This window comes from Cherax quadricarinatus, chromosome 95 (assembly GCF_038502225.1).
Source record: "Cherax quadricarinatus isolate ZL_2023a chromosome 95, ASM3850222v1, whole genome shotgun sequence".
In the NCBI taxonomy this organism is placed as follows: domain Eukaryota; kingdom Metazoa; phylum Arthropoda; class Malacostraca; order Decapoda; family Parastacidae; genus Cherax; species Cherax quadricarinatus.
This window is the reverse complement of record NC_091386.1, coordinates 13,257,394-13,279,134: the sequence shown is the minus strand read 5'-3', so window position 1 is coordinate 13,279,134 and position 21,741 is coordinate 13,257,394. Positions and strand designations below refer to the sequence as shown.

Below are 21,741 nucleotides of genomic sequence, written 5' to 3'. Positions count from 1 at the left end.
AATACTGTCTGAAGTTGTTACAGGGCTGAGTAAGCCTTCACAAGTGGCGACCTTGCCAGGATCAACTCTACTGACTCAAGATTCAACTCCATCTCGAATCTACCATTGGAACTTCAATGCCGCATACCACAGATGGTTACCACCAGCCATGAGTAATCATTCTCTATGGTAGGGCTACAGTACAGGTATTTAAAGGATTTGGTGATTGTTATAGTCTCAATTTATTGTAAGTCAAGTCAAGACAGGAATACTAGTTAATTCTGCCATCTATTTTTGTGTGAGCTTGAAACACTTTGGAGGATTAGACTCTAGGGACCCGAGATTTTCCAGTGACAATTTGTTTCATTGAGCTCTTTATTATATCAAGGGAACTGTCATAGGACACTCTTGATTTGTTGGTGAGAAGATTGGATGGTCAAGTGACCCCATTCTACTTACTGTTTGCTCGGAGCCGGCATAGAACCCTTCATTTTAATTAATACATATTGTTTAATTGAAGTAGGGATCGAGCCCTCTGGTTTATTTACAGTTTGAGCGGAGCAGGAATTGAACCCTCTGTTTTCTTTAATACCCGTTTCATTTCCCCTGATAATTTAAGTTATTCTTGCAAGTATGGAGGAATACCAGTTTTGGATGAACGCTGGAACTAAGTTAGGAATAACAGGGAAAAATTTAGAATCTTTCATTAGTGCTAAGATCCAGGAAAGACTTGAAAGAGAGAGAATTGAGAGAGAAGAGAGACAGTTAGAAAGGGAAAGAGAAGAGAAAAAAGAGAGGGAGAGAATTGAGAGAGAAATCCAAGAAAGACGGTTAGAAAGAGAAATAGAAGACAAAAAGGAGCGTGATAGACTTGATCATGAATAAAGAGCTAGAGTACGTGAGGAACAGGCTAAAATACGTGAGGAACAGGCTAAAATAAGAGAACTTGAGGAAAGAGCAAAGGATAGAGAAGTTGAGGAAAAAGCTAGAGAACGTGAGGAAAAAGCTAGAGAACGTGATGAAAAAGCTAGAGAGCTTGAGTTAATAGAGAGAGAAAAGGATCGCGAGCTCGAAAAAGCTCACCTTGAATTAGAGAATAAAAAGTTAACTCTTACACAACAATTAGAGGAAGGAGTAATTGAACATCATGCAGCTAGTGCACATATTCCAACACCTAATTTACCTCCCTTCACAGAGGGGGAAGACATAACTTCATACATTATCAGGTTTGAAAATACTGCTACCCTCTGTAAATGGCCTGCTGACACCTGGGCTACCAGGTTAGGAATGTTATTTTCTGGTACAGCTTTGAATATCTATGCAACTCTGTCGCAGGATATTATATGTAATTATAACCTACTGAAGAAGGCAATCCTCAAAGCATATCAAAAAACCACTAATTCTTACAGGAAAGATTTCAGGTATGCCACCTTACAGCCTGGCCAGAACTTTCAGCAGTTACAGGTAACACTCTTTCGTTTGTTCGACTTCTGGATAGAGAGTTCAGGAATTGATCACAGTTATGAATCTCTTAGAGACTTCATGGTTGCTGACCAGTTCCTGACAGCTCTTCCTCACCAGATACGAACATTCATTAGAGAATGTAATCTGATTAAAGCTGAGGAAGTTGCTGAGGCTGCTGACCTGTATGCTGTGGCTCACAATTCCTATAAAGACCTAAAGGGATCGAACCCTAAGGGCAAGGGTTCATCAGACCTTAAGAAATCAAAGCCTGTAGTGGAAAGTAAAATGACTTCTTTTATTCCTGTTTGTCATTTGTGTGGTGTTAAGGGACATAAACGTCCAGATTGTTCTTCTAAGAAGGTCCAAAAAGTTGGAAGATGTTTTAAAGACTGTAATGACCAAGCACCCTTCTGTTCAGGAACAGTTAATGGACTTAATGTATCTACCATTTTACGAGACACTGGATGCACATGTATAGTCATTTCTGATAAGCTGTTCCCTAATCTTAAAGAAACTCATTCCTCTGCTATACTTTCAGACTACTTGGGCCGTACGGACACTTTTCCTACCATCCGTTGTTACATTAGGTCTAAATGGTTCACAGGTTGGTCTGAAGCCGTACTAGCTCCCATCACTTCTTGCTCCGTACTAATAGGTAATGTAAAAGGTGCAATTCTTCCTTCTGAGGTTGACCTTTCATCACCAAAGGTGGACATAGACTTTTCAGATCCTCTTCCTGTAGAATCAGAGAAGTCCCTCGAAAGTTCATATGAGACAATGTCTCGTGAGATTCAGGTGGGATTAAAAACCAGTGATGCTACTCTCGAAAGCGAGGTAGTAGGATCACCGGTTCACTTATTAGATGAAAGTGAAGATATCACCTCCGATACCATAAATGTCTTGACTAGGGCTCAGACCAAAGCCCAGGTTTCTCCTACTGTCCATCCTTTGATTTTCCCTGACTTTAAGCCTTTAGACATATCGAAGGACTCCTTTGTCAATTTACAACGTAATTGCCCTTCTCTTCAGAATTGACGTAATGCCGCTAAACAAAATCAAGTTATCCAAAGGAAAAACTTTTCATATAAATTTGAATGTAAAAAATGTATCTTGTACAAGTCAGTATTCAAATTAAATTCAGATGAGATAGACTATTCCATCTTAGTTGTTCCAAGTCAATGCAGAGAGACTGTTCTTAAAATGGCTCATGACCTGCCAGTGGCCGGGCATTTCTCGCATCGTAAAACCTTAAATAAAATTAGGGAAACCTATTTTTAGCCAAAAATGTCCTCAGATGTCACTACCTATTGTAGATCGTGTAAAGTTTGCCAACTGTCATCCTCCCGAGGTACCAGGCAAGTACCTATAGTCAAAATGCCAATCTTTACGGTACCGTTTGAAAGAGTAGCTATTGACATCGTTGGTCCTTTATCTCCACTTTCATCTGGGGGACATATATATTAACGTTAGTTGATTATGCTTCGAGCTTCCCTGAAGCCGTTCCCTTAAAAACCATAACTACTACAGAGGTGGCTGAAGCCCTTTTGTCCATCTTCTCCAGAGTGGGCATCCCTAGAGAAATTTTGTCTGACCGTGGGACACAATTCACATCCTACTTAATGCATCATCTATACCAACTTCTGGGAGTTTTTGTTTAATATGTTTATTATGCACCCCATACCCATCCTGTGGGCGGTAGTCAAAAGATTACAGAGGTACATAATGGGTCCAGGGACTGGGCCTCAAAGTTTTGATAGCTGAGCAAGTTACAGAGGTAATGAATTCACAATTTACAAAGGTAATGAACTCACAATTTACAAAGGTAATGAACTCCAGGTAGGTCTAGTCACAATCATGACAAGTTACAAAGGTATTTACAGATTACAGAGGTACACAATGGGTCCAGGGACCGGGCTCCAAAGTTTTGATGGCTGAACTAGGTACAAGGTAATGAACTCACAAGTTACAAAGGTAATGAACTCACAAGTTACAAAGGTAATGAATACTGTAAGAATGGTTACTTACGTTTATACATGGCTGCAATCATGAACAAATTTTAGAGTAATGAGCAATTCACACTTCCACACCCGGTCACAACTGTAGTGAGTTATTGGTGCAAATGTTGATTGCTGAGTCTCTCTCTCTCTCTCACACACACACACACACACACATTCAAATTTATACACACACACACATAAACACACACACACACACACACACACACACACACACACACATACACAAACACAAACACACACACTCACACACACACACACACACACACACACACACTCATACACACACACACACACACACACACAGGTGCTTGGACTCGACCCCTGCAATCTCAACTAGGTGAGTGCACACACACACACACACACACACACACACACACACACACACACTCACACACACACACACACACACACACACACACACACACACACACACACACACACACACATGCACACATGTGGTAATGCTTTATTTACAGCTAGCAAAGTCAGGGTATTTCTCCAGAATGGTCTGTAATATACCACTGTGGATAAAATACTTTGCCATTTCTTGAACACTTCTGAGTGAGTTGTTTCTAAATTCATTAATTTTATCGCACTCCAGTACATAATGACGCAGGGTGTGACAATAATCCATCTGGCAAAGTTTACATTTCGTTTGGTCTACATCTGGTGGTGGTGATTTAACCTGCCAAAGATACTTGTAACCCAGCCGGAGCCGGGCGGTAGTGACATCCAAGAGTCTGCTTATTTTGTTGGATGCACCATAGACATGTGGCTCCTCCTGCATGATAGAATGATGATAGATGGACTCACTGGTGTCAATCTCCCTGAGCCTTAAGTCCATAAAATTCAGTTGAAGTTCTTTTCGTATTATTGTTCTCAAACTACTACCTGACAAGCCAAGATTGTAATCTACTCCCTCTTTGAAAGCATACAGCTTAGCCAATTTATCAGTTCTATCATGCATCTGAAGACCAATGTGAGATGGAATCCACAGCATGTGCACTCTGACTCCACTGTCCACAATCCTACCATACCTGTGTCTGGCTTCTGACACAAGCATGCCACAATTTATGCTTAATGAGTTGAGAGCATTTATGGATGACAGAGAATCAGTTACAATTAAACTGTCAATCTTTGATACATAGATGCATTTCAGTGCAAGGAGTATGGCAAACAGTTCTGTCTGAAGGGTAGAGGCCCAATTATTGATGCGTGCTCCAATTTCTTTAAGAGAGCCATCACTCTGTACGACAACAGCAGCACTACCAGCTGCACCAGTGGATTGGTGAACAGAACCATCAACGTAAATAATTTGCGAGAGTGTGTGCTGTGTGACTAAGTTATCAATACAGCTTAAGGCCTCATGTTTGGCTTCAAGGCGAAGTTTTGGTTGTGATTTAAGAAGTAGTTTGGGGGGAAATGGAGGAATGGTAGTTTGGAATGGGGTAATATTCCATGGAGCGGAGAAGTGCCGCTGTTGCCTTACTTGACATAGATCATGTATCTGATTCATGCGGAGGTCGGTTCCAGTTTTTTCGATCCATCTGGAGGAGTGTTCACCAGTGCTGAGGAAAGTTTGGAGGGCTTCTGTGCAGGGGTTTGAATGAGCTTGCCTGAGCATATTAACCCCAATTAGGATATTTCTTTCAGTAACACGATCTCTGATGCTTGGAATATCAAGTTCTTTTTGCATATTTAAAATTTTGGCAGTACGAGGGCATCCTAAAATGATCCTCATTGCTTCGTTCTGCAGTTTTTCCAGCCCTCCAAGCTTCCAGTCAGACACAAGAGCAAGTAGTGGCGCAGCATAATCAACCAATGATCTAATATAAGCAAGATACATCATTTTCACAATTTTAACATTAGCACCATACCTGGGGTGAAGCCCTGCCACAACTCTAAGTGCTCTTAGTCGTTCTTTGTATTGGCGACAAAGTCTTGTTACAACAGGTCCAAGTAGTGGAACCTCAAAGCCTAGATACCTGTATCTGCTTACATATTCTAGAAGAGACCCATCATGCAATTGGATCTGACGAACTGTGCCTCTCTGTCGAGGAGGACGCCTATTGAGTATCTTTGTTTTATCAGTAGAGATTATCAACCCCAGGTCCTGACACGAGGCTAGTACATGATTAAGAATGTTTTGGGTGTTGGAGAATCCGGTGGTGTGAATCATTATATCATCAGCAAAACTAATCACATAATGATGGGGCTGACTAGGCATAGCATTAAGTAATGCATTAATTAGAATATTGAACAGTGTGGGACTGAGCACACCTCCCTGTGGGGTTCCTAATTCAAAGTCTTTAGTTACACTTCTATGTCCCTGGAACAACACAGACGATTTTCTGTTGGACAGGTAGCCTTTAATCCAGCGGAGAAGCCATCCTCCAACATCCATTCTGGCAAGTTCACTAATGATTACATGTCGGTTGGCTACATCGAAAGCGGATTTAAGGTCAAGGAAGGTAGTGTAGGAGCTGTCAGTGTGCAGGGTGAGAAAGGTGGCTATGCAATGATGCACGCTCCTTCCATGCATGAAACCATGTAACCGGGGAGACAAAAATTGTTTGATTCTGTACATGAGACGATTAAGAATCATTCTCTCAAATGTTTTACACAAGCAGCTAGTAAGAGATATTGGGCGAAATGCATTTTGTTGATTGGGCTTAGGAATTGGAATGATGAGGCTGTTGGTCCAAGATTGAGGGAGCTCCCCAGTTACATAGCTCATGTTATATAATTCAAGTAATGGATTACCTGGTACTCGACACAGCAATCTGAGTATGTTGTAAGTAATACCATCCTCACCAGGCGACGTGGAGTTGCCCTTAGTTAGTGCTGCATCAAGTTCATAATTAGTGAAAGGAATGTTGCAATCATCTGCCTTGCTGAGCATAAAGCAAACAAGTCTCTCCCTTGCATCATATTTGTCATTTAATTTTGCCTGTGTGGTACTGGGAAGATTGTCATAGCTAGATGTAGCAGCCCAAGCACTGACTAACTCATTCGCCCTATGTAAGGGATGAGGGTGCGCGATCTGCCCAGTTCTGTTACCCTTAATTCTATTTATGTCCCTCCATGCCCGGCTAAGTGGGGTGTGAGCATTAAGACCGTTGACAAATTTTTCCCAGTCGGTTTGCCGCAGCTCTGTCATACGCTCTCTGGCAGCAGCAAGGGCAGTTTGGAAGAGCCTCAGCATTCCAGGGGTACGATGTTTTCTATAGGCTAGGCCTAGTCTGCGAGCAGTACGTTTCAGTGTACGAAGTTTAGAATCATTGTAATAAGTATGGTTTTTGAAGGAGGTATGATTATTATGGAAGTTTGTTGGGTTTAGAGTACCAAGAGGTTGCAGTGGCGGCTCTAAGTAGTTCTGAATACTGCTCACAAGATCATTGTTAAAGGTCTCTACAGAGGAACACTCATAGGAATTATACCAGTCAGTCACATGTGCAACAAAGTCATCATGCTGATCAGTGGGAACATTAAAACGTTTCCGTTTGAATATCCCACCAGGAAGGATAGTATTACCAATATCTAGTGAGGTTAGCCTAGGGAAATGATCAGACGCTATATCTGTTACAATGGAAGACTCACAGCTGGCAGAAGTAATGTTGAAGCCCAGGCACAGATCAAGGACGCCTCCATAGATATGTGTGGGTTCAAGGTCACCTACAATTTGGACATTATCATGACTGTTTAAGAGTGACAACAGTTGATTGCCATTACGATTACCAAACTGTGAGTTTCCAATGCTTTTGTGTCTCGCATTGTAATCGCCAATAATAAGAGTAGGCTCAGAATGAGCACAAGTTGGGAGCTCCAAGTAATTAAATTTATCAGCAGGAGCATACAAGTTAAATATGTTGAGAGCAGAGTTCCCTATATAAATCCTAACACCGTGATATTGTAGCCCCTCTGTTTTCTTGTGTGCAAGAAGTTGATGGGGAAGTGATTTTTTAATATATAGAACACAAGAGTTAGTAGATTTGAGGTTATATGCAACAAATGATGGTAATTTAGGGGGTTGGGATTTTTCAGGGACTCTGCACTCTTGTAGACACACAACATCAATGGGTTCGGTGGTTACTTTATGATGAAGGTCAGAAAGTCAGGAAGTCTTTTTCTAAGTGATGCAATGTTCCAGCTTAATATAGAAAGTTTATACGAGCTCACCAGTTTGATTGTGCTACCTACGTGAGACTGATGAGAAAGGTCTTGGGTAATATGCCAAATGTTTCAGTCTATTTTGATAACATTTACGTAATGACATCTACGTGGGGCGAACATATTTAAACATCAGTTTTGCGTAGGTTACGCTCACATGGCCTCACTGCCAAGCCGAAGAAATGCTTCCTTGGGTATAACAAGATTAGATATCTTAGACTGATACTTTCTAATAACTCTCTGCAGCCTCTCCCCAGTAAGATCAAAGCTTTATTAGAATTTAAATTCCCCAAAACCAAGAAGCTCATGCGAAGCTTTCTTGGTTCTGTAAATTTTTATGCACAGTTTATCCCGAACCTTACTGATCTTACAGGCATCTTATCTGACTTCCTTAAAAAGTCTGTGAAGGAACCTCTTGAACTTTCCGACGTAGCTCGGGAAAAGTTTAATGAGATTAAAAGTATCTTTTCGAAAGACCCTATACTTAAGATTCCAGATATTAATAAAACATTTTGTTTGATAACTGATGCCTCCAATACGGGCTTAGGTGCGGTGTTACTACAATACCATGATGGTACTCCCTTCCCTGTATGCTTCCTAAGCCGGAAACTCCTTCCTGCAGAAACAAGATACTACACAATAGAAAAGGAATGTTTAGCCTTTGTGTGGGGTATCTCCAAACTTAAATTTTATTTCCTGGAAAAAAAATTCATTTTAGAAACGGACCACAAACCTTTGATATACCTAGAAACTTTTAAGGGAACCAACAGTCGCCTCTTAAGGTGGACATTGGCACTACAGGCTTTTAAGTTCCATATTGTGTATATCAATGGTTCATCCAATTATTTCTCTGACTGGTTAAATCGTGACAGTCAGTAGAAGATTTGTTGCCTTACGCGACTTCCACATGTTAGAACTTTTTCCTCGCCTATTCTTCTTATATATAGGAGTAGAGATATAGTAACGATAGTTTCATTACCGGCTACTAGTTAAGGTAGGGTAAGTCAAGCTCCCACCTTTCTTCCCCCTCCTCGAAAGTGATAGTTTCATTGCCGGCTACTAGTTAAGGTAGGGTAAGTCACGCTCCCGTTTTTCCCGCCTTTTCTCCCCCACCCCTAAAGTGATAGTTTGATTGCCGGCTGCTTGTTAACGTAGGGTCAGTCTAGCTCCCGCTATCCCTTCCCCTCCCTCTTCCACCCCCCTCGAAAGGTGACATGTGGGGCTCTGGTCAAACAGTAAATCACTCGACTCACATCTCCCAACACTACTGTAAGTACATGCGTGCCTTGTATTCTAGTGGATTTATTGGTTAAAAGCTTCACTTTTGACCAATAATAAACCTAGTCTTGCTCTAGGTTGACTGTTGTAATAATCACCACGTCTTTTGAGTATTGTACACTGCCATGGAGAGTGATTATTTAAGCAGTGGGTAACCTGTCTATCTTTTCAGCTTGGATGACAGTGAGGGTCACCTGTCAATCAACGAGAAGAACGGATGGAGAAGGACTACCGTCCAGAGACTTCCCCATTTCGTATTGAACTACCTGTGCACCTGTATGAAATTCCAGGACGTAACCCCACATCATTGCAGCAGTAAAGAACCTGCTTTCCTGTCATCGGGATAATAATCACGGCGATTCTCTGTGAAGAACTAGCCAGTGGTGGTCACCAACACCTGCGACCCCCCCCCCACATCAGCAACGGCTACGATTTCAACAAGCAGTGTCACCAACACCAGACACCCAAGTTTTAAATTAGCGTTGAATTCAGTTATCATTTATATTTTTAATTTTTCATTTTCTTTAATGTAGGATTAATATTTCATATTTAAGTGTTTTACATTTTATATTTTCTACATAATAAAGTGTTTATGTTTGTCTGTTATTATTTCTTTTTCTATTCACTAATTTTCCTGAGGAGGAGCCAGCCTGGGTAATACTGTCTGAAGTTGTTACAGGGCTGAGTAAGCCTTCACAAATTGGAAAAGCAAAAAAAGATTATGAGGTTAAAGTTGCAAGAGAATCGAAGACTAACCCAAAAGGATTCTTTCAAGTATACAGAAGTAAGATCAGGGACAAGATAGGCCCACTCAAAAGTTCCTCGGGTCAGCTCACTGACAGTGATAAGGAAATGTGTAGAATTTTTAACACATGCTTCCTCTCAGTTTTTACACAGGAGGATACCAGCGTTATTCCAGAAATGATAAATTATGTAGAACAAGACGATAATAAACTGTGCACGATTAGGGTCAAAAGTGACATAGTCCTTAGGCAAATAGATAAATTAAAACCTAACAAATCCCCAGGCCCTGATGAACTGTATGCAAGGGTTCTAAAGGAATGTAAAGAGGAGCTTAGCAAACCATTGGCTAATCTTTTCAACATATCACTACAAACTGGCATGGTGCCAGATAGGTGGAAAATGGCAAATGTGATACCTATTTTCAAAGCAAGTGACAGGTCCTTAGCTTCGAACTATAGACCAATAAGCCTAACCTCCATAGTGGGAAAATTTATGGAATCAATAATTGCCGAGGCAGTTCGTAACCACCTTGAAAAGCATAAATTAATCAACGAATCTCAGCATGGTTTTACAAAGGGGCGTTCCTGCCTTACGAATTTATTAACTTTTTTCACTAAGGTATTTGAGGAGGTGGATCATGGTAATGAATATGATATTGTGTATATGGACTTCAGTAAGGCTTTTGACAGGGTCCCACATCAGAGACTATTCAGGAAAATTAAGGCACATGGAATAGGAGGAGAAATTTTTTACTGGATGGAGGCATGGTTGACAAATAGGCAGCAGAGAGTTTGCATAAATGGGGATAAATCAGATTGGGGAAGCGTCACAAGCGGTGTTCCACAGGGGTCAGTGTTGGGCCCCCTGCTGTTCACAATCTACATAAACGACATAGATGAAGGCATAAAGAGCGACATCAGCAAGTTTGCCGATGACACCAAAATAGGCCGTCGAATTCATTCTGACGAGGACATTAAAGCACTCCAGGAAGATTTGAATAGACTGATGCAGTGGTCGGAGAAGTGGCAGATGCAGTTTAATATATACAAATGCAAAGTTCTAAATGTTGGACAGGGCAATAACCATGCCACATGTAAACTAAATAATGTAGGTCTTAATATTACGGATTGCGAAAAAGATTTAGGAGTTCTGGTTAGCAGTAATCTGAAACCAAGACAACAGTGCATAAGTGTTCGCAATAAAGCTAATAGAATCCTTGACTTCATATCAAGAAGCATAAATAATAGGAGTCCTCAGGTTGTTCTTCAACTCTATATATCCTTGGTTAGGCCTCATTTAGATTATGCTGCACAGTTTTGGTCACCGTATTACAGAATGGATATAAATTCTCTGGAAAATGTACAAAGGAGGATGGTTTAGAAAGACACGTAAGCAAACACTATAACATATTTATTAGAAAACGTTTCGGTCCTGGGACCGAAACGTTTTCTAATAAATATGTTATAGTGTTTGCTTACGTGTCTTTCTAAACCAACTTGTCGGTATTTATTACCAAGGTTTATACCACAAAGGAGGATGACAAATTGATCCCATGAATCAGAAACCTTCCCTAGGATAGACTAAGGGCCCTGAATCTGCACTCTCTAGAACGACATAGAATTAGGGGGATATGATTGAGGTGTATAAATGGAAGACAGGAATAAATAAAGGGGATGTAAATAGTGTGCTGAAAATATCTAGCCTAGACAGGACTCGCAGTAATGGTTTTAAGTTGGAAAAATTCAGATTCAGGAAGGATATAGGAAAGTACTGGTTTGGTAATAGAGTTGTGGATGAGTGGAACAAACTCCCGAGTACCGTTATAGAGGCCAGAACGTTGTGTAGCTTTAAAAATAGGTTGGATAAATACATGAGTGGATGTGGGTGGGTGTGAGTTGGACCTGATAGCTTGTGCTACCAGGTCGGTTGCCGTGTTCCTCCCTTAAGTCAATGTGACCTGACCTGACTAGGTTGGGTGCATTGGCTTAAGCCGGTAGGAGACTTGGACCTGCCTCGCATGGGCCAGTAGGCCTTCTGCAGTGTTCCTTCGTTCTTATGTTCTTATGAATACACACGAATTTTGTTCCATATTGATGGCCAGTGCTTGAGGGAAAGTGAAGTTAACCCAGTTATACACTCTTAATAGTTAACCAAAGTATACAGACTTAATACTTATCCATTGTATATACACTTAATACTTATCCATTATATATAGACTTAATAACCAAAGTATTAAACCCTCAAAGAAAAGGTCGACTATAATTATCGGGTAGTTGTAGCAGCACGTAAATGACCATGGAAATAAATGGTATAAAATACCGACACAATGGCAATATAAACACAAATGCAGTATAATGTGATCCTTTATTGACTACGTTTCGCCCACACAGTGGGCTTTTTCAAGTCACAAACAGAACTACCTGGGGTGGAAGGAAAGCGAGTATTTATAGTCCGGCTGAGGTCAGGTGAAGAATGCTGCCAAACATGTTTCCAACATCTTTGCCAAAACATCATTCCAAGTATCTACCTCCACAACCACGACCATCAAGGACATCACCAGTAGTAGGCAGGACAAGCCTCCATCCTCTGCAGGGGTATACATAATCCCTTGTAATGACTGCAACAAGTTATACGTGGGCGAAACATCAAGGGACCTCCAAACACGTATTTCAGAACACCAATACGCAAGCAGGTCTGACGACACAAGGAATGCATGCGTACAACACCGTAATTCACACAACCACTTGATAAACTACAGAAACTCAAGACTTATCGCCACAGAAGACAACACCCAATACCGAAGAATCCTGGTATATATATATATATATATATATATATATATATATATATATATATATATATATGCAATAAGATCACAGTAAACAGGTGATTTCAGAATATGCAAAACAACCACTCTGAAAGAATAGAGAAATTCCAAGCGCTTTCGTGACTACTCACATTATCAAGGAACTATGAAAGTAAAGCATCCAAGGAAGCTATATAAGGGGTCTGGCCAGCACCTCACTATCAGATCCCACAACGGTTAAACACCTGACGCGCGCCGACCCAACTTGGATAGGTCCTTTGCACAACTCACCCCCAAACTATTCTACCCAAGAAAATTTAAAAATTATTATTTGTCCAGTGTATTATTAAATTCTTCCCAAATTCTATTAATTATAAATGGATCTAATTTATATAAACCAAAGGAAATATTCATATTATTGTCAAAACTGCTTTTTATGAAACAAGATTCAATTATATTCCTGTCGACCATGGACTTGCTTGATACTACTTTCTCAACTTTTTGAAAATCAATTGGATGGTTAAAATCTCTTACATGAATAAATAGAGCATTGGAATCTTGTCCAGTTCTAATGCTATATTTATGTTGTTTTAATCTTAGTTCGAGATTTTTACCAGTTTGACCGTAATAAACTTTATCGCAAATTTTACAAGGAATCTTATAGACACATCCATCAGCATTTTGGGGGGAATTCTTTATCAAAAGTTTTTTTACTGTATCAAGATTTTTGAATACAACTTTAATATTAAAAGTCTTAAGAAGAGAAGGCATATCAACCAAGTTTTCATGGTAAGGGAGAACCAACATATTTTTAGTTGAATAAGGCTGGTTGTCCCTTTTTGGATTGTAAAAAGTATTTCTAGCAACTTTAAAAGATTTATCAATTACATTTCTTGGGTATTTTAAATCATTACCTATTTCATAAATTTTGGATATTTCCTCATCTATGAACTCAGGACTACAAATTCGTAAAGCTCTCAAAAACATTGATGAGAAAACAGACAGTTTGACTCTATCTTGATGCGAGGAATAATAGTGGACATAGGAACAGTTATTTGTAGGTTTTCTGTAAATTTTAAATTTGAATTCATTATTACCCTTAATAATTAAAACATCTAGAAAAGGCAATGAGTTATTTTCTTCAAACTCAACAGTAAAGTTTATAGAATGGGCTAAGCTATTTAATTTTCCAAGGAAATGGTGTATATCTACATTTTTGGGCATAAGACACAAAATATCATAGACATACTGACCATTTAGCTTACTTAGCCCATTCTATAAACTTTACTGTTGAGTTTGAAGAAAATAACTCATTGCCTTTTCTAGATGTTTTAATTATTAAGGGTAATAATGAATTCAAATTTAAAATTTACAGAAAACCTACAAATAACTGTTCCTATGTCCACTATTATTCCTCGCATCAAGATAGAGTCAAACTGTCTGTTTTCTCATCAATGTTTTTGAGAGCTTTACGAATTTGTAGTCCTGAGTTCATAGATGAGGAAATATCCAAAATTTATGAAATAGGTAATGATTTAAAATACCCAAGAAATGTAATTGATAAATCTTTTAAAGTTGCTAGAAATACTTTTTACAATCCAAAAAGGGACAACCAGCCTTATTCAACTAAAAATATGTTGGTTCTCCCTTACCATGAAAACTTGGTTGATATGCCTTCTCTTCTTAAGACTTTTAATATTAAAGTTGTATTCAAAAATCTTGATACAGTAAAAAAACTTTTGATAAAGAATTCCCCCCAAAATGCTGATGGATGTGTCTATAAGATTCCTTGTAAAATTTGCGATAAAGTTTATTACGGTCAAACTGGTAAAAATCTCGAACTAAGATTAAAACAACATAAATATAGCATTAGAACTGGACAAGATTCCAATGCTCTATTTATTCATGTAAGAGATTTTAACCATCCAATTGATTTTCAAAAAGTTGAGAAAGTAGTATCAAGCAAGTCCATGGTCGACAGGAATATAATTGAATCTTGTTTCATAAAAAGCAGTTTTGACAATAATATGAATATTTCCTTTGGTTTATATAAATTAGATCCATTTATAATTAATAGAATTTGGGAAGAATTTAATAATACACTGGACAAATAATAATTTTTAAATTTTCTTGGGTAGAATAGTTTGTTGGTGAGTTGTGCAAAGGACCTATCCAAGTTGGGTCGGCGCGCGTCAGGTGTTTAACCGTTGTGGGATCTGATAGTGAGGTGCTGGCCAGACCCCTTATATAGCTTCCTTGGATGCTTTACTTTCATAGTTCCTTGATAATGTGAGTAGTCACGAAAGCGCTTAGAATTTCTCTATTCTTTCAGAGTGGTTGTTTTGCATATATATATATATATATATATATATATATATATATATATATATATATATATATATATATATATATATATATATATATATATATATATATATATCTGCTTGAAGACTGCCAGGGGTCTATTGGTAATCCCCCTTATGTATGCTGGGAGGCAGTTGAACAGTCTTATACACTATTATTCTTCACATCAAGATAGAGTTAAACTGTTTGTTTTCTCATCAATTTTTTGAGAGCTTTATGAATTTGTAGTCCAGAGTTCATAGATGAAGAAATATCAAAAATTTATGAAATAGCTAATGATCTGAAATACGCAAGAAACGTAATTGATAAATGTTTAAAAATTACTAGAAATACTTTTTACAATCCAAAAAGGGACAATCGACACTTTTCAGCTCAAAATATGTTGGTTCTCCCTTACCATCAAAACTTGGTTAATATGCCTTCTCTTCTTAAGACTTTTAATATCAAAGTTGTATTTAAAAATCTTGATACAGTAAAAAATAACTTTTGATAAAGAATTCCCCACAAAATGATGACGGATGTGTCTATAAGATTCCTTGTAAAATATGTGATAAAGTTTATTATGGTCAAACTGGTAAAAGTCTCGAACTAAGATTAAAACAACATAAATATAGCATTAGAACGATCGACACCATGCCTAACCCTTCTAGGGTAGGGCAGGTGCTTGAGCCCGAGCTTACAGCTCACAAACCTGTCATTCCCATTAGCTCCTTTGGGGCGGGGATTGCAGACCAGAGGACACAGTTGGTCCCAAACATGAGGAGGTACTTGTGTCTACTACCATGGGAGACTTAGGTCTCAGACACTCTCTAAAGAGGGAGACAAGGCCGGGCCACCAATTGGAAAAGACCTGGGCCACCAATTGGAAAGGCCCGGGCCGGGAGAGTACCGGCGAATCTTTAAGAATAAACAAGCATTAGAACTGGACAAGATTCCAATGCTCTATTTATTCATGTGAGAGATTTTAACCATATAATTGATTTTCAAAAAGTTGAGAAAGTTGTATCAAGCAAATGGATGGTCGACAGGAATATAATTGAATATTGTTTCATAAAAAAGCAGTTTTGACAATAATAAGAATATTTCCTATGGTTCAAATAAATTAGATCCATTTATAATTAATAGAATTTGGGAAGAATTTAATAATATATATATATATATATATATATATATATATATATATATATATATATATATATATATATATATATATATATATATATATATATATATATATATATATATATATATATATATATATATATATATATATATATATATATATATTATTTTTTTATTATCACACTGGCCGATTCCCACCAAGGCAGGGTGGCCCGAAAAAGAAAAACTTTCACCATCATTCACTCCATCACTGTCTTGCCAGAAGGGTGCTTTACACTACAGTTTTTAAACTGCAACATTAACACCCCTCCTTCAGAGTGCAGGCACTGTACTTCCCATCTCCAGGACTCAAGTCCGGCCTGCCGGTTTCCCTGAACCCCTTCATAAATGTTACTTTGCTCACACTCCAACAGCACGTCAAGTATTAAAAACCATTTGTCTCCATTCACTCCTATCAAACACGCTCACGCATACCTGCTGGAAGTCCAAGCCCCTCGCACACAAAACCTCCTTTACCCCCTCTCTCCAACCTTTCCTAGGCCGACCCCTACCCCGCCTTCCTTCCACTACAGACTGATACACTCTTGAAGTCATTCTGTTTCGCTCCATTCTCTCTACATGTCCGAACCACCTCAACAACCCTTCCTCAGCCCTCTGGACAACAGTTTTGGTAATCCCGCACCTCCTCCTAACTTCCAAACTACGAATTCTCTGCATTATATTCACACCACACATTGCCCTCAGACATGACATCTCCACTGCCTCCAGCCTTCTCCTCGCTGCAACATTCATCACCCATGCTTCACACCCATATAAGAGCGTTGGTAAAACTATACTCTCATACATTCCCCTCTTTGCCTCCAAGGACAAAGTTCTTTGTCTCCACAGACTCCTAAGTGCACCACTCACTCTTTTTCCCTCATCAATTCTATGATTCACCTCATCTTTCATAGACCCATCCGCTGACACGTCCACTCCCAAATATCTGAATACATTCACCTCCTCCATACTCTCTCCCTCCAATCTGATATTCAATCTTTCATCACCTAATCTTTTTGTTATCCTCATAACCTTACTCTTTCCTGTATTCACCTTTAATTTTCTTCTTTTGCACACCCTACCAAATTCATCCACCAATCTCTGCAACTTCTCTTCAGAATCTCCCAAGAGCACAGTGTCATCAGCAAAGAGCAGCTGTGACAACTCCCACTTTGTGTGTGATTCTTTATCTTTTAACTCCACGCCTCTTGTCAAGACCCTCGCATTTACTTCTCTTACAACCCCATCTATAAATATATTAAACAACCACGGTGACATCACACATCCTTGTCTAAGGCCTACTTTTACTGGGAAATAATTTCCCTCTTTCCTACATACTCTAACTTGAGCCTCACTATCCTCGTAAAAACTCTTCACTGCTTTCAGTAACCTACCTCCTACACCATACACTTGCAACATCTGCCACATTGCCCCCCTATCCACCCTGTCATACGCCTTTTCCAAATCCATAAATGCCACAAAGACCTCTTTAGCCTTATCTAAATACTGTTCACTTATATGTTTCACTGTAAACACCTGGTCCACACACCCCCTACCTTTCCTAAAGCCTCCTTGTTCATCTGCTATCCTATTCTCCGTCTTACTCTTAATTCTTTCAATAATAACTCTACCATACACTTTACCAGGTATACTCAGCAGACTTATCCCCCTATAATTTTTGCACTCTCTTTTATCCCCTTTGCCTTTATACAAAGGAACTATGCATGCTCTCTGCCAATCCCTAGGTACCTTACCCTCTTCCATACATTTATTAAATAATTGCACCAACCACTCCAAAACTATATCCCCACCTGCTTTTAACATTTCTATCTTTATCCCATCAATCCCGGCTGCCTTACCCGCTGCCCGATCTGTGACCAGGCCTCCTGGTGGATCAGAGCCTGATCAACCAGGCTGTTACTGCTGGCTTCACGCAAAGCTACGTACGAGCCAGAGCCCGGCTGGTCAGGTACCGACTTTAGTTGCTTGTCCAGTGCCAGCTTGAAGACTGCCAGGGGTCTATTGGTAATCCCCCTTATGTATGCTGGGAGGCAGTTGAACAGTCTCGGGCCCCTGTCACTTATTGTATGGTCTCTTAATGTGATATTGACACCCCTGCTTTTCATTCGGGAGATGTTGCATCGTCGGCCAGAAAAGTGTTTAGAATCTTTGAAGGAAAATGGAACTTTCCTTTGATTATTTTTCAGAAATTTCCAAGCATCAGCAATGTGAGGTGGAACTCAAGAGCCATTCTAGCTGTTCTTGTATTCATTATTATACCTACAAGACGGAAGACTGGAGAAGATATGAAGATTCATATCATACACCGGGACAGATTATTGGTTTACTGATCAGATGTTAAATTAAATAGCTTAGCCCAGTCTATAAACTTTACTGTTGAGTTCGAAGAAAACAACTCATTACCCTTCCTAGATGTTTTATTTATTAAGGATATTGACTTTAAAATTTACATAAAACCTACAAATAACTGTTCCTTTATACACTATTATTCTTCACATCAAGATAGAGTTAAACTGTTTGTTTTCTCATCAATTTTTTGAGAGCTTTATGAATTTGTAGTCCAGAGTTCATAGATGAAGAAATATCAAAAATTTATGAAATAGCTAATGATCTGAAATGCGCAAGAAACGTAATTGATAAATGTTTAAAAATTACTAGAAATACTTTTTACAATCCAAAAAGGGACAATCGACACTTTTCAGCTCAAAATATGTTGGTTCTCCCTTACCATCAAAACTTGGTTAATATGCCTTCTCTTCTTAAGACTTTTAATATCAAAGTTGTATTTAAAAATCTTGATACAGTAAAAAATAACTTTTGATAAAGAATTCCCCACAAAATGATGACGGATGTGTCTATAAGATTCCTTGTAAAATATGTGATAAAGTTTATTATGGTCAAACTGGTAAAAGTCTCGAACTAAGATTAAAACAACATAAATATAGCATTAGAACGATCGACACCATGCCTAACCCTTCTAGGGTAGGGCAGGTGCTTGAGCCCGAGCTTACAGCTCACAAACCTGTCATTCCCATTAGCTCCTTTGGGGCGGGGATTGCAGACCAGAGGACACAGTTGGTCCCAAACATGAGGAGGTACTTGTGTCTACTACCATGGGAGACTTAGGTCTCAGACACTCTCTAAAGAGGGAGACAAGGCCGGGCCACCAATTGGAAAAGACCTGGGCCACCAATTGGAAAGGCCCGGGCCGGGAGAGTACCGGCGAATCTTTAAGAATAAACAAGCATTAGAACTGGACAAGATTCCAATGCTCTATTTATTCATGTGAGAGATTTTAACCATATAATTGATTTTCAAAAAGTTGAGAAAGTTGTATATATATATATATATATATATATATATATATATATATATATATATATATATATATATATTTTTTTTTTATTATCACACTGGCCGATTCCCACCAAGGCAGGGTGGCCCGAAAAAGAAAAACTTTCACCATCATTCACTCCATCACTGTCTTGCCAGAAGGGTGCTTTACACTACAGTTTTTAAACTGCAACATTAACACCCCTCCTTCAGAGTGCAGGCACTGTACTTCCCATCTCCAGGACTCAAGTCCGGCCTGCCGGTTTCCCTGAACCCCTTCATAAATGTTACTTTGCTCACACTCCAACAGCACGTCAAGTATTAAAAACCATTTGTCTCCATTCACTCCTATCAAACACGCTCACGCATACCTGCTGGAAGTCCAAGCCCCTCGCACACAAAACCTCCTTTACCCCCTCTCTCCAACCTTTCCTAGGCCGACCCCTACCCCGCCTTCCTTCCACTACAGACTGATACACTCTTGAAGTCATTCTGTTTCGCTCCATTCTCTCTACATGTCCGAACCACCTCAACAACCCTTCCTCAGCCCTCTGGACAACAGTTTTGGTAATCCCGCACCTCCTCCTAACTTCCAAACTACGAATTCTCTGCATTATATTCACACCACACATTGCCCTCAGACATGACATCTCCACTGCCTCCAGCCTTCTCCTCGCTGCAACATTCATCACCCATGCTTCACACCCATATAAGAGCGTTGGTAAAACTATACTCTCATACATTCCCCTCTTTGCCTCCAAGGACAAAGTTCTTTGTCTCCACAGACTCCTAAGTGCACCACTCACTCTTTTTCCCTCATCAATTCTATGATTCACCTCATCTTTCATAGACCCATCCGCTGACACGTCCACTCCCAAATATCTGAATACATTCACCTCCTCCATACTCTCTCCCTCCAATCTGATATTCAATCTTTCATCACCTAATCTTTTTGTTATCCTCATAACCTTACTCTTTCCTGTATTCACCTTTAATTTTCTTCTTTTGCACACCCTACCAAATTCATCCACCAATCTCTGCAACTTCTCTTCAGAATCTCCCAAGAGCACAGTGTCATCAGCAAAGAGCAGCTGTGACAACTCCCACTTTGTGTGTGATTCTTTATCTTTTAACTCCACGCCTCTTGTCAAGACCCTCGCATTTACTTCTCTTACAACCCCATCTATAAATATATTAAACAACCACGGTGACATCACACATCCTTGTCTAAGGCCTACTTTTACTGGGAAATAATTTCCCTCTTTCCTACATACTCTAACTTGAGCCTCACTATCCTCGTAAAAACTCTTCACTGCTTTCAGTAACCTACCTCCTACACCATACACTTGCAACATCTGCCACATTGCCCCCCTATCCACCCTGTCATACGCCTTTTCCAAATCCATAAATGCCACAAAGACCTCTTTAGCCTTATCTAAATACTGTTCACTTATATGTTTCACTGTAAACACCTGGTCCACACACCCCCTACCTTTCCTAAAGCCTCCTTGTTCATCTGCTATCCTATTCTCCGTCTTACTCTTAATTCTTTCAATAATAACTCTACCATACACTTTACCAGGTATACTCAGCAGACTTATCCCCCTATAATTTTTGCACTCTCTTTTATCCCCTTTGCCTTTATACAAAGGAACTATGCATGCTCTCTGCCAATCCCTAGGTACCTTACCCTCTTCCATACATTTATTAAATAATTGCACCAACCACTCCAAAACTATATCCCCACCTGCTTTTAACATTTCTATCTTTATCCCATCAATCCCGGCTGCCTTACCCCCTTTCATTTTACCTACTGCCTCACGAACTTCCCCCACACTCACAACTGGCTCTTCCTCACTCCTACAAGATGTTATTCCTCCTTGTCCTATACACGAAATCACAGCTTCCCTATCTTCATCAACATTTAACAATTCCTCAAAATATTCCCTCCATCTTCCCAATACCTCTAACTCTCCATTTAATAACTCTCCTCTCCTATTTTTAACTGACAAATCCATTTGTTCTCTAGGCTTTCTTAACTTGTTAATCTCACTCCAAAACTTTTTCTTATTTTCAACAAAATTTGTTGATAACATCTCACCCACTCTCTCATTTGCTCTCTTTTTACATTGCTTCACCACTCTCTTAACCTCTCTCTTTTTCTCCATATACTCTTCCCTCCTTGCATCACTTCTACTTTGTAAAAACTTCTCATATGCTAACTTTTTCTCCCTTACTACTCTCTTTACATCATCATTCCACCAATCGCTCCTCTTCCCTCCCGCACCCACTTTCCTGTAACCACAAACTTCTGCTGAACACTCTAACACTACATTTTTAAACCTACCCCATACCTCTTCGACCCCATTGCCTATGCTCTCATTAGCCCATCTATCCTCCAAT

General features: G+C 39.4%; 1 protein-coding gene across 1 annotated transcript in view; it reads right to left on the bottom strand.

Moving 5' to 3' along the window:
- Positions 1 to 2,917: 2,917 nt before the first annotated feature.
- The window catches only part of LOC138855468 (mucin-22-like), a 44,653-nt gene continuing 25,829 nt past the window's right edge, over positions 2,918 to 21,741 (bottom strand). The window contains exon 4 of the mRNA XM_070104947.1: positions 2,918 to 3,030. Within this exon, the coding sequence (XP_069961048.1) occupies positions 2,918 to 3,030 (113 nt within the window). The remainder of the gene's footprint in view (positions 3,031 to 21,741) is intronic.